The 26,013-nt window shown below is 48.4% G+C and overlaps 1 protein-coding gene across 9 annotated transcripts in view; it reads left to right on the forward strand.

Annotated features, from left to right (window-relative positions):
* Window positions 1–26,013, forward strand: part of RAI14 (retinoic acid induced 14) — a 125,133-nt gene that overhangs the window by 69,960 nt on the left and 29,160 nt on the right. For 6 of the 9 annotated variants that reach the window (XM_045186185.3, XM_053914177.2, XM_053914187.2 and 3 more), the window contains 2 exons: window positions 6,219–6,349; window positions 24,457–24,545. In XM_045186185.3, coding sequence (XP_045042120.2) covers window positions 6,219–6,349; window positions 24,457–24,545 — 220 coding nt within the window. Of the gene's footprint in view, window positions 1–5,989; window positions 6,085–6,218; window positions 6,350–24,456; window positions 24,546–26,013 lie in introns of those variants that run through there. The other 3 variants (XM_071219773.1, XM_024578637.4, XM_045186189.3) reach the window with 1 other exon arrangement.

Below are 26,013 nucleotides of genomic sequence, written 5' to 3' on the forward strand. Positions count from 1 at the left end.
AGCTGGCACTCAATCCACTGAGCCACACCAGCCAGGGCACTTGTAACATTCCTATGCATAGGGTTACATCTGCAACTGCGAGGGAAAACCAAATATTTATTAAGCTTTTGTGGGAGACAAAATACCTAGTTCTGCAAGGCAAGAAGAATTTTTCTCAAGCCCCACTTTCTTCCTGAATAATGCCTTGTGAAGGAAGACAGTCCTTTCAGGGAATTCTGTGGTTAGCCTTTGCATGGGTTCCAGTTGCCCCCAAATTCGTCATAAGAATCAGAGAGACAGAGAGCGCCACTGCTGATCCTCAAGGAGTCCTGGTCCCTCCCGAGGTCACTGGGATCAGAATTACCAGGATGGGGCCTGCAAGTCCACTTACTCAGCAGGTACCCAGGGGAGCCTGGTGACGGGGAGACCCTGGCTCCACCCTGATGAATTGTCATGAGAAGATTTGGGGAAAGTATACCCATGATCGAAGTCTTGGAAAATTGGCCTTAGAAAAGTTGAGTTGGATTTATTGAGCCTATTGAAAAATCAGAAACATGAGGAAATAGTTATTTGCAAAAGAACAAGAGAGTTTTATAAATGTAAAAAAAAATATTTGCTAAGTCAGGAGAGATTTAGGTTAAACAAGAGGAAGAAACTCCTGCTAAAATCCGCAGCAGATGCATTTGTTAGGCCCCACAGGGGTGAGAAATAAAGGCTGAGTCCCTACCTTCAGGGAGCCGAAGACGAGCAAACAGAGCAAGCCCATGTGGAGCTCGGGGAATAAAGCCAGGATGTGGCATTTTAGCAAGTCTAGTCTGTGGGCTTCGCTCGGATGACCCTCGGAGACGCAAAGAAGGAGAGAAGCAGAAGGAGGTCTCCAGGAGAGGCTTGAACCCTGCGGGACTTGAACTGGAACTAGGCTTTAGAAGAAAGCCTTTCATAGGTGGATGGACTGACAGCATGCTAAAACAGAGCACACCACATGCCATTTTAGGTGAAACGTTCAAATTAAAACTATAAATTACTACACCATATTATTACCCTACCAAGCGCACTCAAGCAGGCGTTACTTCTGCCGGACCCTGTATATTTTGTATCACCATGCAGTACACACATAAAAACCATTTAACCTTAAATATGATGTATCTGGTGTTTTCTATTTTTTTCTATTTTAAAAAAGTTGTTGGAATGACCCACTAATAGATTGGAAACAGGTGTTCCACGGGGACCAGGAGCCCAGTGTCGATGCGGAGCTAAACCTACGCTGGAGGGAGGGCAGGTTCGAGGGGGGCTTCTGTGGGACGCGGGCAGAGGGGATATTGTTGGTATGATGGTGGTCTCCAGATGTGTAAGTCACTTTGGGAAGTTATGTCAACATTTCGAACTTCACCTATCACATGATCTGGCTCTTATACAAAACACTTCTGCCACAAAATGTGTGGGTTTTTTCTTTATACCAACAACTGAGTCCCCAACTCTCCTGACACCAGCGGGGTGTCTGTCCGGTGATGTAACTCACTGCTGACACTACCTGCCTGGAGTGAGGGTCACATACCACAGGATAAGGGCTCAGTCCCACAGGACTGCCCCCACTGCAGACTCCCATTGTAAGGGCCAGGGTGTCCAGCCTTCTGGCGTCTCCGGGCCACAGTGGAAGAAGAGTTGTCTTGGGCAGACTATTAAATACACTGTGACACGTAATCACGAAAAAATCTCATAAGCGAATTTATGATTTTTGTGTTGAGCCTCATTCACAGCCATCCTGAGCCACATGTGGCCCATGGGCTGCAGACTGGACACCCTTGTGACCAACCCTACTTCTGACCAATCAGCTATAAAGTCGGGGCTCCCAGCAACCTTCTCCTCAGTTGCAGGCATATGCTGGAACAGCTTGTAGAACTCATGAAGGTGCTTTATTTATCATTGCTGGTTTATTGTGAAGTGTACAACTTGGGAACAGCCAAATGGAAGAAATGTATAGGGCAAAGTATGGTCTGTGTGTGTGTGTGTGTGTGCGTGTCCATCCACGTTTGTGCCCTCTGCTGCATCACCTCCCCAGTGTGTGTGCATGCGTGCGTCTGTGTCCATGCCTGTGCCCGCTCCTGCATCACCTCCCCAGTGTGTGTGCATGTGTGCGTCCGTGTCCATGCCTGTGCCTGCTCCTGTATCACCTCCCCAGCACCTTGATGTGTGTGTATCAACCGAGAAGCTCTCTGAATCCTGTCATTTAGGGGAGGCTTAGGCAATTGATGACGGTTCCATTGCATAGGCATGGCTGATGGAATCAATGGCCATTGGTGACTGACTCAATCTCCAGCCCCTCTTCCCTTCCTGGAGGTGGGTGGGGGTCCGAAAATTCTAACCCTTGAATGACATGGGTGGTTCCTCTGACAACCAGCCCCCATCCTAAAGCTGTCTAAGGGCTTCTACTCACCAGTCACCCTATTAACATAAACTCCGATAAAGTTGAAAGAAGCTTATGAACTTTTTTAAAAAAGATGCTTCTTGCCCTGGCTGGTGTGGCTCAAGGGACTGAGTGCCAGCCTGCAAGCCAAAAGGTCGCTGGTTCAATTCCCAGTCAGTGCACATGCTTGGGTTGAGGACCAGGTTCCCATTGGGGACGTGTGAGAGACAACCAACTGATGTTTTTCTTGCAAATCAATGTTTCTCTTCCTCTCTTCCTCCCTCTCTTCCCCTCTCTCTAAAAATAAATAAAAGCTTAGAAAAAAATTGCTTCTCTTACGCCCATCACTCAGAAAATGCCATGAGTTTTAGAAGCTCTGTGCTAGGAACCAGGAACAAAGACCAAACTGTGTTTCCTATCATATCACAGTATCACAACCTACGTATCTGACCAGTGCTACCTTTGGACAGGAGATTGGCCAAGATAGAGCTTTCTTAAAGATCCCTTTTGATGCTTGATTTCAATTTAGTACCACTCAGCAGGGGGATGGAGCGGGAGGAGAGAAATTTGCGTCTGTATTCTCAAGAGCAACGACATTAAGAGACACCTGCCTCCGATTGTGATTAGCTATGGAGTTTTTGGTATAGAATGTAGCACTGGATGGAATGGTTTTATGGAAGGAAATGACAGGGAATGTCTCCCTGGGCAGGTTTAGGAGAGGAAAGTGATGGCATCCTGAAGCATGGTGAGGTGCACGGCCCAGGACTGGAGAATCTCTTGGGTAGCACCTGCTCCCTGCTGTTGCCAGAGTAACGGCGTCTGTTCTCCTGGCCGCAGCAAAGCTCAATCAAACACAACCGAGCTTGCAGCCAGGAGAGGTTTATTAGTTAAGGACATTTCACTGAGGCCTGGGTGCCCAGTATAGGCTAGTGCCCAAAGGCCTGGCTCCCTGATGGTTCCCAGGGGATGGGCTGTGTAGGTGAGAAATCACAAATCGTGCTGGCTACAGGAGTTGGACTCATAGTCTCTGCCGACTGGGTGGGCCCAGGTAGGCAGTAGCTGATCATCGTCTCAGTGCTGGTGTCAGCGTGATGCCATTCGGTTTCAGGAGTCTGGTCTGTAGGGTTCTTCAGCCTTCGTGGGCCTGGGGCCGAAACACGGCTGAAGTCAAGATGTTGTCCTGAGCTTGACCGAAACTCTATTTCTGTGGTCAACACACCTGCGGCTTTGTCCTTAAGACAGTTGGACACTGACCAGCATCTGTTGTCCGGACGGCTTAATGATTAAAGAAGGAAGTGGCCAGGCAGAGAGGAGAAAGGTTATGTAGCGGTCTCGATGGCACTGCTACAGTGTCATTTCACCGGGGAGCCTCGCTGCACAGAATCTGGACCGCTGGCATAGAGGTCTAATTGGGCCCCTTTTGGCCCCTGCTTTTAGAGTACTTGTGAGAATGTTAAGAGTGAAACTCCTGCCTTCTCTTCTTATTTCCCAACTGATGGTCTACTTTTCCCCCAGGATCTTCCTCAGGTTTGCCCGTCTTCCCAGTTTGTTCTGAACTGGTCTTTTGGCTCAGACTGCAAGGCCAGTGTGCACAGCACCCGTCCTTCTCCTTCTTGCTGTTTCCTGTGACCCCACCTGCAGTGTGCATGGTGTTGCTCATTGCTCATTCCATCTTCCTGTGGGGGTAGGCACGTTCTCTTTGCCTCATCTGCCCTGAGAGAACGAGACAAAAGAGAAGAATTTTAGATCTCAAGGGAGGTGCCATTGACCTTGTCCTCCAAAGAGTATGGCACGGGAGATCTTTCTTGCTTTGCCCCATAGAAACTGAGCCCCCTAAATAGCCACATGTAACTAATTTTAGGGAGCCCCTGCAGTCAGATTTTTCTCTACCTGAGAGCTGAGTGCATGGCATTGAAAAGGAGAATGCTTTCATGTGGCCTTTCTTGGCTTAAGTCCCTTCAGTCATGTCCTCTTGAGATTGAATGTCCTTTTGATCATCCCAATGCCGTTTTAGTTTGGTTCCTAAAGGACTGAAAAGACAGTGTAGCGTTGGGACAGTGTAGGTAGGAGTCACGAGTTCCACATGCACTGGGATTCAGCTTGTTGGATTTTCTTTGGCTTGTAAAAACGCAGTCTGGGGGACGTAGGCTGCAGTCTGGTTCTGTGGTGGCTACACATTGAAAGCTCCCCATTCTACCAAATGCTGGTGGCTGGGGCGGCCTATTTGTCCTGTCCCCCTTCGAGAGGAAGCCTGATTTATAACTGAAGATAAAACCTGATGTCTTCTTTGCGAGTAAATTGATTGTTGTAAGAGGGTGTGCGTGACTTTGGCCCAGATGCCTTCTCACTTGGTTAAGTAGAGTATTTGGAAAGTCATCATGTACGGCCACACCACCATCAGAAATTCAGGGTACAAATTCAGCTCCTCAGTTGCACTAGCCGAATTTCCAGTGCTTACATGTGGTTAATGCGATCTTGATATTTGGGGCCAGGTGATTAATTGTTGGGCAGAGGGGGCTGTCCTGTGCATTGAAGGATGTTTAGCAGCACCTCAGCCTCCGTCTACAAGATGCCAGTAGCGCCCCCTTGTCACGACAGTCAGGGTTGCAGTGGTGCTGGGGGCATCTGGTAGACCCACCCTTGCTCAGTGAGAGGGCACAGTCCTATTGGGTTTGCCAGTTCCATCACTGCCGAGAGACTGGGAAATTCTGGGGCCACGGAAGACTGTATGTAGTTCTATAAAATTCCCTCTAGTTAGCTTTTAGATCTCCGGTGTCTCTTCTGTCTGCCTCCCTAAAGTGGTCCATGGCAAAGCCTTTAATGTGAAGGTTCTAGGAGGAGTCTCTCCCTGGGTGGTGGCTTCGCTAGGGGAAGTCTGGAGGTGTCCCAGGGCCTGCAAAATGGCCCAGGGCTCTTGATGTGTCTGTCCCAGGATCTTTTCTCCCACATTAATCCCATACACCTCACACACCTGCGATGACTTCCTCAGTCGCTGATTTTATTCTCTCTTTCCCCTGCTCCAAACCTTCAGTGGCTCACTGCTGCCCTTTCACGTTTGCGACTTCTAAGTTTTGTACCTGAGGCCCATGTGTTTTACATAGCGATCCTCTTCCTCCTCTGTAAGAGTAGAAACTGGTTTGTGTGCCCCTGAAAGCTTCGCTGTCACTGTGGTTTGCATAATCGCCCCATTGGGGCTGGGGTTGGGGCTGGGGTTTGGCAGCGGGCGCTTTCCTCAGCGCTCTTTGATGTTCAGTAGCTTGCTGAGGTGGAAGTTTGGTTTCTGGTGGTACTTTGTTGACTCGGTAGCCTGGACAACTACTTGGAATTAGTATACAGCTCAAAAATCAGGGCTCAGTGCAAAAGGAGAAGCAACAAAAGCTGACAAAGAAACACGTGTATTATTAAACCCTCAGACAGCCTTGAGCTGCTGGCCAGTTTGGTTCTGTGACACCGAGGGCCCAGTGGGCTGTGGACCAGGTCAAAGGCCAGTGTTCCGAGAGGCCAGCGGTCGAGTTTAGCTAGAAATAAGCTAATGTGTAATCTGGCCTTCAGGTCTCTGTCAGTTGCCTCATCATCCCAAGTTCAGTGAAAACAAGTTGACTTTATTTCAGAGTTTGGTCACCGGCTGCTATCTCATTGAACTGTTGATGTTTCCTTTTGGGAAACCAGCTTTCTTGAGCGCCGGCCTGGTGAAGGGGAAGGTATTTTTAAAGTGCCCATCTGGGGACGATTTTGACTTGAGCGACAGTAGGGAAGGATGGAGACTCTGCCTGTCATCCCAGCTGTCGCCGCTGACGCCTGCTCACTGACGCTCCGTCTCCCCTTTGCTCCGCAGACCAACGAGTGGAACAAGAACGATGACCGGCTGCTGCAGGCCGTGGAGAATGGAGACGCAGAGAAGGTGGCCTCCCTGCTGGGCAAGAAGGGGGCCAGTGCCACCAAACAGGACAGCGAGGGCAAGACCGCGTAAGCTATACAGATGGGTTTCTAACGGCCAGTTCTGGGTTCTCAAAGTGTTTTCTGGACTCCGTAGGGTCCACAGGGGGCCTTCACGTGTGCCTTGAAGGGATTTTGAGAATGCTGTCCCCCTGCTCATGTTACTGTGTGTAAGAGGGTGAAAGGTTCCAAATTTCACTTTGGGCTTCACCTTGAATGACTGTATTTGTTCCCAGATATAACCAAGGATTTCATACGAGGTGAGAAAGCCCCAGGGTTGCAACCAATTGATAGGTGGGCAATAAATCTGTCCTAGACTAGAAACAGCATAAAAGAGAAAAATTTTTTTTCATACCCCTCGAACCTTACTACTTACATTATTATTGCTGGTTAAACCCCTTCTTTAACATGAGTAGTATGGGTTTTGCTTTATGATTTCCCATAGGGGGTACTCGTTGATTAAGTGAATGTGTGTGTGTGTATTGGTTTGCACTCATCCTTACTTTGGTTGTGTAGTAGAGAGATCATCGGCCTCGGACACAAACAGACTTCTAATGTGCACTCTGTCACTTAGGAGTGTTGTAGTCCTTGAGTCTCGATTTGTTCACTGTGAAGTGGAGATGGTCGTACTCAACCGCACAGTATTCACGTGAATAAAATAAGATGCTGGCATTGGTTGGGCACCCCAGAAACAGGCTCTGAGACAGGAATCTGAGTGCAAGTGGTTTCCCTAGCCAGCACCCCCGCGAAGCGCACAGGAAGGGAATGAAGCCTGGGGAGCATGTTGTCGGCAGGGTACCGCTGTGCACCACTGGAACTCGTGTTCCCCGAGAACCCCTGGGAATCTGCTTGGACTTAGGGCAGGGGTGGGCCAGCTATGCACGGCTGTCTTTGTAAATAAAGTTTTATTGGGATGCAGCCAAGCCCATTATTGGTGATTGCGCACAGCTGCCTCTGCGCTGCAAAGGCAGAGTTGAGTAGTCAGGGCAAATGCTGTGTGGCTACACAGCCTAACGTATGAACTGTCTGGCTGCTTACAGAAATCGTTGCTCACCCCGGGTTTCAGGGGTACCCGGCGGGAAGGAGAGTCGGGTATCTATTCTGAATCTCATCCCTCCAAGGTTGAGTGCTGCCCTGAGGGGCCACGTGCTTATGGCCAGAACAAGTCCAAGAAGATAATTTTGGGGGGGGACACCTGTTGCTATAGATACCATATGTGAGGAGCTGGCACAGCCCCCAGCCCATAGCAGGCACACAATACCCCTTCTCTCCCCTCCTTATCCCAGATGAGTGTCTCTCACACCTGCCAGCTTCGGAATCACCAGGGGCACTTTTAAAAAACACTGATGCCATGCTATGCCCACCCCAGGTGTCCCGTGTCATTTGCTCCAGGGAGAAGCCCAGGAGTCCATATGTCCCGTGTAGGTTCAGCCAGAGAGAACCCTCATCTAGCAACGAGACTGACTCTAGATTGAAGGTGGGCAGGGAGAACAAATTTTCAGAAGACGGGGCATCACAGTTTTGCAGATTATGCCACTGAAGCCCTCTTTCTGACAGCCATTGGATCCCATAGCGTGGACACGATCACTGTTGGTGTGGGAGCCACGGCACGGCTTGAGGGGTGGAGTCCTGTCCAGGGTCCAGACCGTTCTTCCACAAAGGGCAGAGAGAGGCGTTCTCTCTCAGATCAGAGTCTGGCCCTCTGGGGAGCTGGGCTTGTTCTTTGCCAAAGCCCCAGGTTGAGCTGCTCCCCTCTCCTCCAGCTTCAGTTTGACCTCACCTCTGCAGAGCCCTGCCTCTTGGGTGTGGGCCACAGGGCTCAACCCCGTGAACTCGGACTTGGGAGGCAGGACTCCCGATAATAGGCAGGCTTTGGTTATTGGTTGATATTATGCTGAGGCTTCTCAGCCTTTTGTAATTGTTAGTTCTTCTCCCTCTTGCACTCTAGATGGAAATTTCCTTGATAGAAGGGAGTGTAGCTTTGCCACAATTACATCATCTAGCCTGCTGCTTGGCTTATTGTAGGTATTCAGGAAGTATTTGTCGAATGAGTCGGTTAACTTTTTCTCACAGTGCCACATGTGGAGTCAGTGCCATTGGAGTGACAGTGGCAAAGGCCACACTTCTGTCCTGAGATTTTTGGTGGTAGATATGGTGCTTTCCAGTGGACTACACAGCTTTCTTGGTTCTACTGCCCTCGGTCCGGCCTTGCGGGTCCTGCACCAGGCACCCTTTCAGAGCTGTGCTAGGGGAAGAGGGGGTGATGGTTTATGATAGTTTCGTCCGAGACAGTAACCACTAAAATGAAAATAGAGAATTTAGATGAGCAGCTTAGCCACGGTTGTGATCAACGAATAAATTGATACCTTTCATTAATAAGATGTTTATTAGGTATAGAGTACACAGCCAGGAGTTACTTTCTGTTCTCTCTCGCTCATTTTACTGTGGTAAAAATACAAATAACATAAAGTTCACCATTTAACCAGAGTAGAGTATACATGTCAGTGGCACTGAGCACATCGACGATGTTGCACAACCATCTCTACTTTCTGCTTCCAGAAATTTTTCTTCCCCGCAAATGGAACCCCGTACCCACTGAGCAGTGGTACTCCCCAGCTGCCCCGCCTCCCCGTCACCTTGGCAACCACTAATCTGCTTTCTGTCTCTGTGAGTGTGCCTATTCTGGGTATTTTACATAAATAGAATCATATAATATGGGGCTCTTTATCTCTGGCTCCTTTCACTGAGCATGGTGGTTTCAGGGATCCCCGGGCAGCATGAATCACTTCTTCACCTTCTTCTAACAGTGGACATGCACGCAAGCAGCTATGCAGATGGCACCACTTCCATTTACAGAGGAGAAGATGGAGGCCCCCGCCGTACAGCTTTGCCTGCGTGAACTGAGAACCAGGGAACACGGCTCCCTTTGCACATGCTGGTCCACCATCGTTCCCTCCCACAGCACTTACGTGGAAAGTCAGAACTACAGGAAAAAGGGAGAAGGAAGATAATTCTTTTTTCAGTGCTAGATTTTCCACAACTAATCATCTGTTAACAAACAGTTTGGCTGCTTGGAATATTCCTTTTGATGATTAAAATTATTAACTGATAATCACAAGAATTTAATATTTAAAGGCACCACAGAATTAAATCTATCTGGCTTCATATTTTTTCCAAGTTGAAGGGTCTTAGCCTTCAGGATGAGAGGGATTGTCTCTGGCATCGTGTAATAATGCAAGGCCAGGGGTTCCTTATCCCATTACGACCCAGGCGATGCTGGCCCCTGGGCTTGGGCCTTCTCACCTCGGCAGGTCTGCGCTTCTGTACTCAGGTGGCCCAGCCTGTGCGTGCCTGCCTGAGTGTACACGTGTCTCCCTCACACCTGAAGACTTTTCTCAGGCTCTGCAGTCTTTCCCGGTTTTGTTCCTGTTCTTCCCACCTGCCCTGGTTTGGTAGCACGGGAACTGGTGACTTCTGGGATGGTCCTGAATCCAGGACAGGCCAGCCCAGCGTGTCCCCTCTGCCGGAGCTCTTGGCCCCACTGGCCCGTGGAGCGTGCCTGCCCGGAATGTGAGTGCTATGCATGTGCAGTGATTTGCCTTTGTCTCCCGAGGGCGAGGCCAGGCCACACACTTGAAGTTAGGGCCTTGATGGTACTTGGCCTCATTCTCTGCCTACTTGTGTGAGTTTACCCTTTGATTTATCCACTCCCGTATCAAAATGGGGCTGGAGGCCTGTTTTTTAGAGGTTTGATGGTAACCCATTTTGTAGTTGGCCCAGCAGTGCAGAGTGTTTTTCATTGCCTGACAGCCTGGAGTCCTGATTTTGGCATTCAGGGGTCCCCCGCTGGCCCTGCCCTTACTTAGCTCAATGTTCCCTTGCGCTTGCCTTCTGCAGGAGGGGGAGCTATGTGCTCCCTGCCCTCCCCGCGGTAAGAAAGTCCAGATGTTTGCCCAGCTTCTGTGTCTGGTCCAGAGTGCCCTCCTCTCTGATGTTCCCAGCCCTTTTGTGGTGTTTCTCCCCTTTGAACTACTAGAGTCTTAACTTAGAATTTCATGTATTTTCTTACCTGGGCAGGAGCAACAACAGAAAAGAATCAACAGCTTAGGAAAAACCTTTGTTTGCTGAAAGACTTGCATCCCTTACAACTCACTAAGCTTGCTGAGGCCAAGGTTCATGTGATTTTCGTGGTGCTGGTCTTGTCCACTCTTCCGAGCACAGAAGAGGCATTTGGTTAGAATGTGTGGGAGTGACTGTCTCGGGTGGTTCTCATGGAGAGATACTCTCTTTGCTGGCAAAACATCATGGATAAGTTCGTTGGGGGTGAATTAACGTGGTGTCCAAGAGGAAAAGAGCTACCCTGGTGAATGTCACAGCCAGACACTGCTCTCCCAGCTTCCAGTGGAATTTAAATAGACAAATACTCAGCCTTTACTACCTAAATACCAGATGACCCAAAGTCCCCAGAATGCGGCGGCAAAGGCAGCCATGGTGGCAGACATTGTCCAGCAGCCTCCCAACCCAAGGTCAATAACCAGATGGGTGGTTTGGTAATTCTTTGTGTATTTCCGTTCTTTTCTCTAACATTTCCTTTAGGGATAGATAAGAACCTTGTCTGAAAACTTTCTCCCTCTAAGACTGATCAGAGAGGGGTTAAAAAAAAAGTGAAAGCAGTCGAATAACTGGAATTCCTTTAGGAAAGAGGAAGGGAAGGGTGGTGTCTCAGGATCGTAAGAGAACAGAATAGAGCCGGGCAGAGAGTTACCGCCGCAGCCTGTTTGTGGAGTCAGGCTTGGCTTCTCTCCGCCCGTCTGTTCTCTCTCTCCCCGGTGGAGGTGAGGGAGTGGGAGGATGCCCTAGCCCCCAGCCTCTTGCCATGGAGCAGGCTAATTGTTTCAAGATGGTTTCCCCTACGTTTGGTGTGCGCTTAATTAAAGTTATGTGTGTTTGTCTTAGGAGCAAGCAGACTAAATAAAATCACTGCCGGGACTGTAGTATTTGCAGAAATCCCACCCAGGCGTCTATGTACAGACAGATGGATAGAGAGAGTCTGCGCACACAGGCCACGTTTCAGAAACCTGATCGTTTTGGCTCGGAAAGCAAGAACCTGCGAAAGTATTTTTAGATGACTCCATGGACCTTAAATATAACATAGGGGAGGTACTCCTTGAATTCTGCAAATCATATGATAAGGGTTTTTCTGGCTGGGGGCTTACTGCACTTGATCTCTTGCTGTTTTCCCAGAATAGGGGTATATTAGGTATTTTATAGCAGCACTTTAGTCTTGGAAATCAAATCACTTCTGCTGCCAGATTAATTTATCTAAAAGTACTACAGACTTTGTGTGTAAGTGCAGCCTCCTTCCCTGCAAACTCCCCTTCCAGGCACAATCAGCCTGTCTTTCCTAAATGCTGCTGGTATTTGACAGAGGGATACACTGAAGGATATAACTGCTGTCGTGGCAGAGCCACTCTGGTTTTGGTTGCAGAGATTTTCGAGGGTGATAGAACCCCTGCTCCTGTTTTGCCACTGGGCCCCAGTGTTTGTGTCATTCATCTGCCAGTTGGGAGGTACTCTCTGCACCTGAGATGTTCCAAACAGTTTTGTAATCTCATACAAAAAAGGAGGAAATAGGGCCCCTGTCTCATGCACGGCATCCAGCTGAGAAGACAAGACCAGTGAAGGTCCTGGAGAACACTTTAAATGCTAAACTATAAGTACTTAACTGCAAGGAGTTCCAAATGGGGAGAGATGGTGACCCACCGTAGCAGCTGAGAAATGCTTCCCGCCTGCGGTGCGCTGTGAGGTGGCCTTGAAGAAGGGTGGGAGGATGGGGTGGTTACAGGGGACGGGGAGGACAGTATTAGTGCTGGTAACAGTGTGAGGCCATCTGCAGTTGAAAAGAAAAACAGCAACACCATGGCCATTGTTTCCTTTTCCTCTTCAAGAGCTTCTATTGCAGTTCAAGTTCAGGTTCCCCCCCCCCACCCCCACACACACACACTGGTTCAGTGGTTCTCAACTTGACTCCCATTAGAATCACCTGGACAGTGTTGGAAAACGCTAGGTGTCGCTCTCAGAGATACCTGTGTGAATAGTGTGGGGTGCAGTGTGAGCGCGGGGTTTTCAAAGCACCAGACTGAGAACCAGGCCTCTAGACACTCCACAGTGAGAGCCCAGGCTTCCCAGCCCAAAGCTTGCCAACAGGTTCTACCCCGCAACAGTGACAGGTGGGCTGTGGGAGACCCAGGGTGTGTGTGTGTGTGTGTGTGTGTGTGTGAGAGAGAGAGAGAGAGAGAGAGAGAGAGAGAGATGGGTGCTCGTGCACAAAATAAAATTAAAATGAAAGGTAGATTTGGGCTTAAAGCAAATGATGTTGAAGTAATATAATTCATGAGCTTTTTAAAGGGAAATAGTGTTGTATGTTAAAGCTGAATAGATCTTATTACAAAATTGTGCTGTAGAGGGAAGACTTGTAGCTATAGAAATGGTGCAAAGTCATGAGAATTGGTTGGAAATTAAGAATACACTGATAAAATATTGGTGGGATCACAGGAGTTTTCATTTTGAAACTTTTCAAAGCTAGATTGAGCATATTGAAGATGAAGGATTTTTGGACACTTGGATGGGCCGTTGTTGTTCATCACTGAAGCAGTCTGGTTTTCCCCCTCCCTCCGGTCTTCTGGTCTCGATCCCCACTGGCTGGACCTGCTCCCGCGTGCAGAGGTCAGGAGAGCCTGGGAAATGTAGTAGTTGGCTGTGATGGAGAGCAGAGCAGGGGCGGGTGGACATGGATCTCGCACATGCAGGCAGTGACCTGCACTCAGTCTAACCCCGCGAGAGTGGCCCCTGGAGCAGGAGGCTCTCATGCTGACAGCAGCCAGGCAGTTCAGGGGCGGAGGGACATGAGGCTACTTAGCAGATGGCTGTTCTTTAGAGACACTCCCTCCTCCCCAGGATCCCTGAGATGCACGCCTTCCCAAACCACACACCACCACCAGCCATCCCACCGAGTCTTGCGTGTCATTCAAGGCCCAACTTGCCATCTCTTTCACAAAGCACTTTCTAATTTCCAAAGTGGTGGAGATCATTCTTGCCACTGCCTCTCCAACCATCTGGGATTGGATGGTCTTAGTTACCTATATCCTTATCTCATCCCTGTTACTAGACTCTCAGGGTTAGAGCTCAGTCTTACCCAAGTAGTAAGAAAGGAATTGTTATGAATCATGTTCATACTGAGTGTCCCAGCACTGGGCCAGGGGCTTTCCTGTGTGTCATTCATTCAATAAATATCTTAGTTCCTGCTTTCCCCCATTTTAAAGGCCTGCCATTTTCCCTTTGGTGTTTCTCATCCGGTGCTCTCAGTCACCCTGAGTAGTTCACGAAGAAGAAAACATGGATTCATGAGGTTTGAGAATTTGTGTAAATCACTTGTTCTCCGTGCTAGGGACTAAAGTCTGGGGGTCTGCCATGACGACAAGAAACAAACCATTTGACCTAATGGAGACTTCCTGATGCCCAGGTGCTATTTCCAGATCACATTTATGAAACCAAACAATCCTGAAGTGCTGATGCTCAGCTTAAAGGCATGGGGTTTCTTTAGCTCTGAGCAGGCGATCTTTCATCCCTGCCTCCTCCCTGCTGTCCCCAGGAGATCTCTGTCCCCAGAAAATGGCCCTGCTGATTCTGTGAGCCCATCATGAGCACTTCGAGGACAGTGATCCCATTTTTTGTCTTTTATAGTCTTTTGTCCCTGTACTGTCTTTCATGCCGGCCACCTTTGATGACATCTATCTGGAACATTCAGCAGGAAAAGTCCACTGATGTTCTCATTTCTCAAACTTTCGGCCATACCGATGCCTCACAGAAGCAGTGAGGGGAGCCTTTGTTGCCCCCTACTTTTGAAATAGCTGAAAACCCAGCAGCCACAGTGCCCCTCTGCCCTAGGGGCCTTCTCCCTTGGCTGAGAGGGTTGGCCCCTGCTGGCAGAGCAGGATTTAGTTTTCAAGCCTTTTGTAACGGGTAGGTATTAGACAGGAGGTACTGCCTTCCTTACCCCAGACTGTAATCAGGTAGGAATGCAGATCCTTCAGGATTAAGGGTTGTCCCGCTGAAATATTTAGTATGGGCTGAGCCTCCTTTCAGCTCAGGGACCTCGTTACAATTTAGATACTGCAGCAAATGGGTGCCTTGAAACAATCGGTAGGCTGGGTGGGAAGCTCAGACTTGGAGAATTGACAAAGGCTTCAGTGATCACAGGGACAGATGAGTAAACTGAGGCTACTGAATTCGAGTAACTTCGTTGTCACATGCTTGGGGATGGCAGAGCTGAGACCTAAACCAAAGAATACCAGCTTCTTGTTCACACTTCTTCCTGCTGTGCACTGCAGTGGCCCTGAAAATTGAACTTGTATCAGAATCACCTGGGGGGCTCGTTGGAACAGTTTGCTGGGCACGACCCCTGATCTGGGCCGGAGCCTGAGGACTTGGATTTGTAACAAGTCCCCTGCTGATGCTGACTGCAGGTCCAGGGACCACACTTAGAACTGCTGTACGATGTTGGGAAGCAACATCAAGTTTATAACAATGTAGAGGACACAGCTTCTCTCTTAAGAACTTCTATCAGAACCTGACAAAAGCATGGTTATACCAGTTTCTGAGTGTGCCTTGATTTAAGGAAACACAAAATAGAAACTTCAGATTAAAAAAGCAAATTCAAAATAAAAGATTTGCACTATCAAAAAAATCTGCTAGGAAAATTGCAACAGGCAAGACAAATTCTCTGTCCTCAGGGGACGTGCAGTCTAACGGGGCGCACAGACGGTAAACACCTGCCACTTGCAGGTGGCGTCAGGTACACGGAAGACAGGGAAGAGGCCGGGGCCGCTCTGAACGCGGAAGGAAGACCCTCTGAGCAGATTCCTGAGTGGAGGAGGGACGGAGCCGTGCACTTTTCTGGTGAAGGGAACAGCTAGGCGAAGGGGCAGAGGTGGGAAGGTGTTTGCTGTGAAGGGAGGGAGCTGGAAGGTGAGGGCAGACGGCAGCCTGTGGGCCCCGGAGTCTTTGGATTAAATCCTAATTCTTGGTACCTAATTTCCCTGATTTGTTTGGGTATGATTAATATCACTTTTCCCCCCTCCAGAAAGCTGTCTTAGAAAGGGAATGCAATGAAAGGATAGGCGGTTTGAGGTGTTTGGGAAACGCAGAGGCTCTTAAGGGATTAGGGAAAGCTGGTGATTGGCACTAAGTATTTCAGAGTCTTACTGACCCTAGTGACCAACCCTCAGTCTTGGGAGGAAAGGGTTTTTATGAGGAAAGAAGGGTGCCATTCAGGAAAAACTGCACTTCAAGTTGGAGCAGTGAATTCAAGACCTGATCTTTCACATACATCCTGGCCTCTCTGAGCCTCTGAGTCTTCACCTGTGCAATGAGGATGTTAGACTAGTTTATCCTTCTGGAACCTTCTGTGACTCTGGGAGTCGGGGCATGGTTCATCCTGGTGGGGCTTGGTGTGTGGTCATTTCTTGGTGTGGTTTGGGGCGTTGCACCCTGGTGCAGGGGCAGTGGCAGGAACTGGACCCGCAGTCACAGTGCCAGCTGGTTGCGTGCCTGACCTCACTGCCGGCTCTTGTCGTATCAGGAGCTGGAGTAGAATGAAGAGGGCAAGGAAGAATTTGGTTTGAGTGTAGTTTGTGTGAGTGGCTATGCCTAAAAAAATCGGTCTTTTCCAAGTAGTCTTGTGAGTCCGTACTTCTCCAGCTCTGTGTTGACTTCTCCAGTTCAGCGGGCAGTGTGAAGCCAGAGAATTGTTTGTTATCACTCTGAAAGCGAGAAGGAGCTTTCCAGGCCAACACCGTGGGGCTTTGAAGAGCGACAGCTCAAGTCCCCTTCGGGTTAAGAGCCTTGAGGAACATCCCAGCCTTGTCCCAAAGTATTTATTTCGGAAAGGTTTGCGCAACACCCTGAGTGGTTTGGTAGGAAATGAAACCTCCGTGGCGGCTCTGTTTGCCTCGCGCTTGGATTACATTCCCGTCCACTGCAGAGCCTGGCAGCCTTCCTCTGCCCCGGTGAGAAGCCAGCCTTTGCGGTTTAGCCAAAGACTTTCAATTTTTTCAGTTTAAACTTTGTTTTTTAAAGAGCAGCCCAGCCAGTAAGTTATATTATATAGTGTCTGAGAGTGATTTAACAGGCATTGCATTTGCTCGGCACGGGGTGAAGGGCCGACTCTGCAGGCAGAATGCCTGGTTAGAATCCAGGTTCCCCCACTTGTTCTGGGACTTTGGACACGTTTCTAAACATCTGTGTGCCTCAGTTTCCTCCTCCGTAAAATGGGGATGATAACAGTGACCCCCTCCCATAGGTTTCTTGGGGTCGTAATGAGTTCAGACATAGCTAGTGCATGGTGTTTTAATAGATACGCTGCTATTATTAGTGATGATGATGTTATTTAATTTCCCTGAACGTGGTTTAGAGGTGAGGGAGCCTGAACCACGATGGCATCACAACACGGCAACAAGCCCAGCCGTGGGACGCCGGTCTTGTAGGCCACTCACTCTCCCTCTGCTAGTCTCTTCACTGTCCCTCCAACTGCCACCCAGCTGCTGCTTCAGGCTACTGGGAACATCAGTGAACCGACCTTCTCTTGGGGGTGGGAGAAGGGTGGGGAAATTGGGAGCCACACAACTCTTAAGCACAGAAACCTTGGTAACTTTCCAAGTGACAAAAGCAGAGAAATTCCAAATATCAGTAAGCAGCCACGGGATCAAAGGAGCATTAGGCAGGTCTGCAGGCTGCTCCCTGTGCGCCTTTCCGGTGGTCCCTGAGGAAGGGCCCAGCTGAGCTCAACATTCCCTATTGTAATGCAACTCAAAACAGCAAGGATTCCTTTCTTGTGGAACACAGCCACGAGATTGTTTCTAAGGCTGAGGGGATTATGTTTTCAAAAGAACTTTGAAACAATGGGAGGCTGGGTGAGAATGATGGCTTCGAGGTTCTTAACCTGTCATCCACTTGTCATCTTCCCAGACCTTCACGTCCAATGCAGCTTTCGATTCAGCAAACGTGGGAGGCGGGACTGAGAGCCTGCGTTTCTAATGAGCCCCTGGTGCGCAGACCACTCCCAGTGGGCAAGAGTTAAGCTATTGGACTGCTGTCACTTGAACTGCAGGAGAGTTCTAGAGAGCCACCCTGCTCCATCCCTGGACGCTCGCCAGTGTCCCTGCCTCTGGGCCTGGGGTTAGAGGAGTGGATATGAGGCTTTTATTCCCCTCCCTCCCTCTTCCACTGAATTGTTGACCTGTCTGTGTGCCAGCAAAGTCTCTCATGGGATACACTGCTGTATCGACTCTTGAATGATACTCCTCGTCTTTAAAAGGCAAGGCCACACTTTTAAACTAGGGGTAAACAAACACAGAAACAAACACAGACATGCTCTAAATTTGTTTTGCATTCCCTCCTTTACGTTTTTCTAAGGGAAAACATCAGCTGATACTTCATGAAAATAACCTCAAAGAGTTCGTTAAGAAAGACGTGAACATTTCACCTCTGGAAAATTTAGATTGTAATTAAAATTCTCATCTCTGAAATGAAAATCTGCCAGACAATAATGAGTCTTGGCTGTGACGTGGAGAAGTCGGAGCCCTCCTCCACTGTTGCTGGGCATTTACCCACCAGCACCGAGAACATGCGAATCCTGGGGCGTCGGTGTTCTAGCGGCGTCATTCATAACAACCAAAAAGTATAAATGATCCGAATGACCGTGACCACGGAAGGAATGGATAAACAACATAGGGTCTGTCTCTACAGTGGAATATTTTTAAGGAAACAGTGAAGTATGATCCGTGCTGTAACATGGATGAGCCTTGAAAACTTGCCAAAGGAAAGAAGCTAGACACAGAAGACCATGTATTGTATGGTGCTGTCTTCACGAATGCCCAGGACAGGCAAATCCACAGAGACGGGAACTGATTGCCAGGGACTGGGGTGACAGGGGAGCAGGAAGGGACTGCAGATGGGTACAGGTTTTGTGTTTGATGCCGATGAAAATGTCCTGGAGCTAGACAGGACTGCTGGTTGGACAGCTTTATGAATACACAAAAAATGACTGAATTGTACATTTTAAAATAGTGAATTTTATGGTACGTGAATTTTGTCAACAAAAAGATTAAATCTGCTCAAGTTTCTTCAGTCTTTGTTTAATTTGTTCTAATAGGATTCTATTTCGGCTTTATACATTTGTTTTTCATGGATAATCCGTGTCTCAACCCGTCACCGTTGACATTTTGGACCGGAGGAGGGGTGATCGCTTGTTATGGGGAACTGTTTGATGCGTTCTAGGGCGCTGGGCAGCATCTCTGGCCTCTGCACATTAAATGCCAGTGAGTGCCCTGCCTGTGCCCCTTAAATAAACAAAAATATCTCCAGACATTGCCAAGTATGCAGAGGAGGGCAGCACACTCACCCCCAGCTGCAAACCACAGGTTTGTCTTTCGTCTTCCTGCTAAAAGCCGAGATCCACGAGGGCAGGTTTGTCTTACCCACCACATGTATCTCAGTGCTTTAGAACAGTGTCTGGCACAGCTGTACCCTAGTCTCAGTAAATACACGAGTGAATGGATATATTTGGCTAGAGCAATACTTACAAAAATATACAACTGTCGAAATAGCAACGCTATCCCCTACTTTGGTTAGTTTCAGTACCCTAGAAATCACATTGCCAAGAATATTGCTTTGTTTGAGGGTGGGGGGCATTCGTCAACCTACTGCTTTGCCCCTCCCATCTCACCCCAGTCTGCAAACTCTGTATAAAGGCGTATTCTTTCACTGTTTATCCAGGACAAAGGCCACTGGAGGCCACCAACCGTGCTCTTTATTAGTCAAGTTGCTGACCTGGGACACCATCTGCTCCCTCAGCCTGAGGTAGCCCCACAGATGCCCGCCTGCCATCCACACGGGGTGGCCCCAGCCCATCAGTCGCCCGGACTGCCACCTACTGAGGATGCCTACATTTATCAGTCACTGCTTAAGAAAGGAAACCTACTCACTGTCATCTGCCAGTGCAGGTTCTGTCACTGATTAACCATGTTTTTTCCACCCAACAAAACCCAACTTTCCACTTGAGTGTCTTATTAAAAGTTGGCTCTGCTTCCTGTTCACCTTCAGAGGCTAAATGTTAATGACTTGCCGCTGCCAAGCCCTGCTTTGGGGATTATCACTTGTATGAGAGGTGCCAGAATGTTAGCGGCTCAAGTGTGGGCTGCAGACAAGGCTTCGGTGTTTTTTTGTTGTCTGCAGCTGTCTACAACTTTGTTCCTGAGTTTGCCTTCAATGGCAGAGCACATAGCTTCCTTCCTTCCTTCCTTCCTTCCTTCCTGCCTGCCTGCCTCCCTCCCTCCCTCCCTCCCTCCCTCTCTTCCTTTCTTCCTTCTTTTCCCTCCTTCATTCCCTCCTTCCTTCTTCATTTCTTATGCAGTGGTGGTTCAGATTCAGCTTCTGCCAGCCTGACTTCTGAACATCAAGACAAAGTCCAACATGTCCCAGACCCTGTCTTGCCTTGTGTTGGTGAGGCTGTAATAACTGGTGGCAGGGTTTTTTGGTTGTCTTTTTTTAGTGTTTCTACATGCTTGGTGTATTTTGTTCAGAGCTTTTATGTATATCACATTCACTCCTCACAGCCCCAGACGAGGAAGGCGAGGTACAGAGAGCTTTTGCCCCAGATCAGACACTAATAAGTGGCAAAATGCACGTTCAAACCCAACTAGGCTGAGCCCTTAAAGATTCTGTGCCTTACCTCCCTGATGTCGTGCTTCCTGTTACGTTTTCTCATCTGACTGTTTGTCCCTCCTCTAAGTTTTAAAAAGCTCTAATGTTGGAAGTTTTGTTTAATTTTTTAAAATCTTTGATATTAGGAATGCAGACTAGATTTTCTGAATATATTAAAGTCTAGTACAACTATTTAAGTTAAAATGAGTGGATCTCCACATTAAATACGAACAGAAAGCCAACAAAGTCATCATCCCACCTTGTGCTTCTGTGCAGTGGTATTTACTACACTCCTGACGAAGAGCTGCTTCTAGGCACTGGGCTGGGCAGGGGGAGGGAGGACAGGGCTCTGTCTTGCGGCAGCCTTCTCTCCGAGGACGATTCACAAAGTGACACATTCCTGATGGCAGAGGTTGCGGTTCCAGTACAAGGTGACTAGGTGGAGCGTGGGCCTGCTGCTGTAATACGCGGAGATGGTGGTTAGGAAGCTGCAGGTAGACATTGTATGTCTCATCTGTGCCTTATTTCCTCTGCACTTTCACACCTTTCACTGAAAAACAAGACAGTGGCCAACTATCTTAAATAATCAACTCTCTTCTATGTGGAGTTGACCCGTTTTTTTTTAAAGCCTGGTTTTGTCTTTATAAATACTTAATCAAATAATAGATCCACAGGGACATCATGGTGGGATTGAACCAGCCAGGTTGGCAAGGCAGCCCTGGAACGTCACAGTGGCAGTCTCTTCCCACCTGAAGGTGCAGGGAGGGAAAAGGTCTGCACAAGCCAAGGGAGAGCGGGCTCCCACACTGTGGGCTTCAGAGAGGACGCAGCCACTGCCAACCCGGGCCTGGCAGGGAGAGAGGGGAGGGGATCGTGCCCAGAACGCTTGTCCCATCCTCCTGTCTCTTGTGTCTCTTGTTGGTCGAACACACTCAGAAGCCAAAGGACAAGGCAGCCCATTGGGCATAGTCCTGTAGAGAGAGGTCTGCCTCCTGGGCCCCAGGCCCCAGGCCCCAGGGATGAAGGGGGTGGGCAAGACCTGGAGGGGGCAGGTGGAAAGCACAGCATTGGTGCAGATTCCCAGGAGCAAACTCCACTGCGGTGCTTCTCGGCTGCGCTCCCCTTTCCCAGAAGTACACACTCAGGGGGAAGGAGTGATGAGACATAGTGAGTTCCTTGTCCGTCTGGACAAATGAATCAAACTTCTGGCAAAAATGACGCACTCTTCCCTTTCCTGCTTTTTAGGCTAGTCCTCATGCTCATGCGCTTTAGAGAGGAGAGCCGCGGGTCTTGTGTGACATAGGAAATATTGTGACAAACGCCTGGAGTTAGAGTCTTATGTGAAAAACACCTTGAAATAATGACATATTTAACTGAATCACATCAACTAAAAGTATTAGATTAGATGAAGCGCTGGAAAATTATAAGCATGATTGTCCTTATATAATCAGCTGTTTCTATTTGTTGGTAGTTTGTTCATTTTATCTGTAAGAGTGGGGACTGCTGAAGTTTTTGGTAAAATATGTGAGAAAATTATGAATTTGGAAAAGACTGTCATTATTTTATGATCTCAGCAGGACACAATATTCTCCAGGAGAATAGCTGGAGAGTTCCCAGAATAGAGGAAAAAGTCACTTCCTGAACCAAGTTCTAATGAGAGGCAGAATGAAACAGTCTCTCTCTCTCTCTCTCTCTCTCTCTCTCACTCACTCACACACACACACACACACACACACACACACTCACTGCATGCGTACATCATTTATTAAAGCATATACAGTGTAACCTTAAGCAACTGGATCCCTCAGTAAAATGTGTTACAGCCATGAAAGGCAGGTCGATGTATGTTGATAGCAAGGATTTGATTTCAGAAAGCAATGTCTAAGAAAGATTTTCTTGTGGGGCTGGGTGTGGAGTCCAGCTCCCTAACATTTCACTTCTCTTGTCTTGTAATCATCCCTGACCCTCCACAAAATGACCCTGGAACCCCACAACTGCCCAGTCACCCACAGAACACCACATCAGACTGCAGTCATCAGTGTGCAGAGGTGGCCTGCAGTAATGCTTCATTGCCACACGTGTCTGCAATTTTAACCCCTTCTGTCGCCTGCAGTGCAGAGGTAATCCGAGAGGCCTCAGAATAGGAAAAATATAAATATGGCTGGGAGGGTCGGTGACCAGCAGGGGCACGTGGAGAGGTCCTGGGTGCTGGCAGCAGGAACGAGGAGGGCATTTGGGTCTCCAGCCACATCTCTATTAGCGTGAAGGTAGAGTGGGCTTGCTCCACTTGTGAAAATGTATTTAGCAGGCTATACCATCACGATATGTGGTTTTCTTTGCATGGGGTTATGCTTCAATCAAAAGTTACACGGGGTGGGGCAAAAGGAGGTTTACTGTTGTTCATATGAGAAATAATAAAATAGTAAGTAATAATATAAGAATAAACTCTGTCCTTGGGTACTGACCACAGAAAACCTGCTTCTGCCACTCCTGTATGTCTGCGCATGTGTGTTTGGGTGTGTGCACATGCCAATCACTAGTCCTGGTACTCTTGCTTATAACATAGGATGTTGCTGCCCTCTGGTCCACATAGTTTTGGTTTCTGCCCTGGTCATAGGAGATAGCAGAGTGAACAGGTTAGAAGCAAACATATAGACATTAAGAGAAGAAGGTAAATATTAATGAATATTAGGGCTTAATAACCTGGGGCATTTAGATGAATAGCCTCAAAAACAGAGTTGAGTAATTGAGACACTTACTGGTGACTTCATGTCCTGGAGAGCAATTAAATTATGTAACGTATATTGTTACTGAGGCTAGGGGCGTTTAAAAACCTTTCACCACGATCGGTTAAACAATTTGCTGCTTAAAGGTGAACTTACTGTAAAATTGTGTTACTCCAACAGTGACGAGAAACAGAGGTGTGATTGTGCTGCTCTTTAGGGAGGTTCTTGGGGTTATTCTGTATTTAATCAGGATTCCATTTAAGTAAGTCTCCATGTTCCCAAGTCTGACCGCAGGATCAGCGTTTCACCGTAATGTGAAATCGCCTGCGAAGTGGATTGTGACTGTGGAGAAGCATTATGCGTTACTGGCCGCACAAACGCCCTTACAGCTGGCGCAACCAGAGCCAGGCAGGCTAGACTGATAGACTGTTAGAGCTGCAGGGAGCCTCAGGTGTCATCTGACTCCTCCCACACCTGACAGCGGAGGTTAAACTGACTTCCCAAAGGTACACGGCTAACCTATAGTATCTCCGTTGGCTGAGCTGTCCGTGTTCGCTCAGCCCGGATCTCCAGAACAGAGGTGTGCGATCCTGCTGACTTGGGTTCGGATTGGTTTTCCCCTCGGATTTGCTATTTGGGCATGACCCTGGGCCCCAGCGAGGTATCCTGTGAAAAAATACTGCCTGGGCCATAAGTCAGAGGTACAGACAGGTGCCAGATGGCAAATATCCCAAGAAGGCAACTCCCTAAAACAGAACTGAGGCTGGTAGGTACCTGGAGTGTTCATTGACCTCTCCAGCGTGGAGACCTTCCCCTGGGCCTTGGCCTTCTCAGCCCCTGGGCTGGAATGCGCAGGGTAATTGTGCCTTCCTTCTGCCTGTAGGAATGCCCTTCGCCCCAGGGACCTGCAGGGATGATCGGTGAGGCATTTGGGTGTTATTTCTTCTTCCAGTGGCAAGTCTAAACGGGCTGAGCGTGGTGTGTACTCCCAAATGCCATCGAGTTCTGGAGCCTGGTTGTGGGCTTTGTTTAATGCTATTTGTACCTACCATCTATACAGATAGTAACAGGACTCACCTCCAAAGGCTGTTACGTGGATGAAAAGAGGGAATGTATTACATGAACGTGGGCAGTGAGATGCTCAGCACACGTTGCCAAAGTTGTGTACGACACTTGTTATTCAACCAGAACACAGTGGATTAGACACGGATGTTGTCCAGGAGCCTTGACCATTGTTTAGGTCAGACAAGTCACTTTAAAATAACGGCTTTAGGGAAAGCACCAGACAACAGAAAAAAGTTGATAAAGTCCTTACTGTTTAGCAATTGAATCCAGTAGGGACTCTGTGTGTGTTGTTGCGTGAAGTGACACATATGTAGTTGAATCTTACTTTTTCCCAAGCATGGTCTTTGGATTGGAAGACCTAAGACCCGGCTTCAGCTACATTTCTTAATAGAAAGTGTCAGTGAGCAAATTGTCAGACACTTGGAGCCTCAGTTGCTTCGTCATTAAAAATGAGGTTGATGATAATACCTACTCACTGGGTGGTTAGGGAGCTCGAGTGAAAGTGGACGTGAATTGGCAGAAAATGTTGTCAGCGATGAAGTCTAACGAATGGACACCTTAAGGATGTTGTTACCTCTTTTCCAGGTTTCACCTTGCTGCTACAAAAGGACATGTGGAGTGCCTCAGGGTCATGGTTACACATGGCGTGGATGTGACAGCCCAAGATACTGCCGGTATGTGGTCTTTGTCTCTCACGTCAACAGGCCAGCACAGGAGTAGGTGTCACGAAGGTGGTTCGTGGTGGAAAAGAAGCACACAGCTCACCACCGATGATGACCAGGCGCCCACGTGGTTTCTTCGTTTGTGCCTTTAATGTGTTTGCATCGTGTGTGTGGTCAGTGAGGTTGACACTGCATGCTTCTTATCCCCCATTTAGAAAACTTCATTTTCTAAAATTGCATGTAGGGACCAAGCAGTGTCCCCTACTGTCTGTTCTTTTTTTTTTTTGCAGTTTTATAACTTTATTCGACAATCAGCAGTGAGTTCTCCTCCACGTTAACTGTTTGTAGCTTTTTGAAAGTGGTGACAGATACGTAGGGGACCAACATATAGAGCCTGTTTGGTGAATCTCCATCCACATTATGTTTTCTGGACAACTGCACCTGGCTACAGCGCGGCACATGCCTTGTTCCTTCGGCCCAGCCAGCTGTGTTGAGCCTGGTGTCAGTGTGCACATCTGGAGTTCCCATCTCCTTCACGGCAAATTTCCAGATCTCTGAGTGCCCGAGGGGCACACTTCCTGGAACCCACTCCATGATGCACTTGTGGATGCTGATGGTGTACTGTCTGGTCACTACCTCATTGGTGGCAGAAGGACCCTTCTTCTTGCCACCCTTCTTTGCAGGAGCCGTATGGCAGGCCCAGGTTGGAAAGCTGTTCTTATGAATCATGACGTGAGGTGATAAATGAATGAGGGGTTTGGAAGCTCACTTTGTCAGCTGAGATAGGCTCTGTGGGCCAAAGCCATGATCCTCATCTGGACTAGCTGCCCTTGGGTCTCACCCCGACTGAGTTTTAGTGCATCCAAATCATCTGGGGACTTGGAGGGATGGTGGAGCTGGAGGGAGGAGTGCAGGAAGGAAGGGAAAGAAGGAATAAGCAGTATACACACCCCACATACGTACCCAGGCTCTACCCTCTGAGACTGAGATTCCATTGTCCCGAGGTTGCCAGCCAACTGGTTTTGGTTTTAAAGCTCCCTGGGTGGTTCTGATGTGAAGCCAGAGGGGACTAACGGTGAACAAAGCAGATGGGGAGAAAAGGTGGCGGAGCCTTATCCTTATCAACATTGTTCTTCTGGAAAGGGCCCCCCTGGTCTCCAGCCTGGGATTCTGCCCCTGCAGAGGATCAAAGCAACCACTGTTGGCTTCGGTTTCTCTATTGTACTTGAAAATCTTTGCCTTCTTCTAAGGCTTTTCTTAGTTTTTACTAGAATATAAAACCAGTCTAACTCTGTAGTCTTCTCATTAATCCATAATGGATCCCTTTTCCTCCCCCCAGAAACATTGGCCTGCTCAGAATAGTGTTTTGGGGATGGGGGTCAGTCAGGTATTATAAGAATTGTTATTCAAAATATGGTTGGAAAACTTGCATTGCAGAATTATTTTTGAAAGTCTGTGGCACTTGTTTAATATGTAAATA

Source organism: Desmodus rotundus, chromosome 1 (genome assembly GCF_022682495.2).
Source record: "Desmodus rotundus isolate HL8 chromosome 1, HLdesRot8A.1, whole genome shotgun sequence".
Lineage (NCBI taxonomy): Eukaryota > Metazoa > Chordata > Mammalia > Chiroptera > Phyllostomidae > Desmodus > Desmodus rotundus.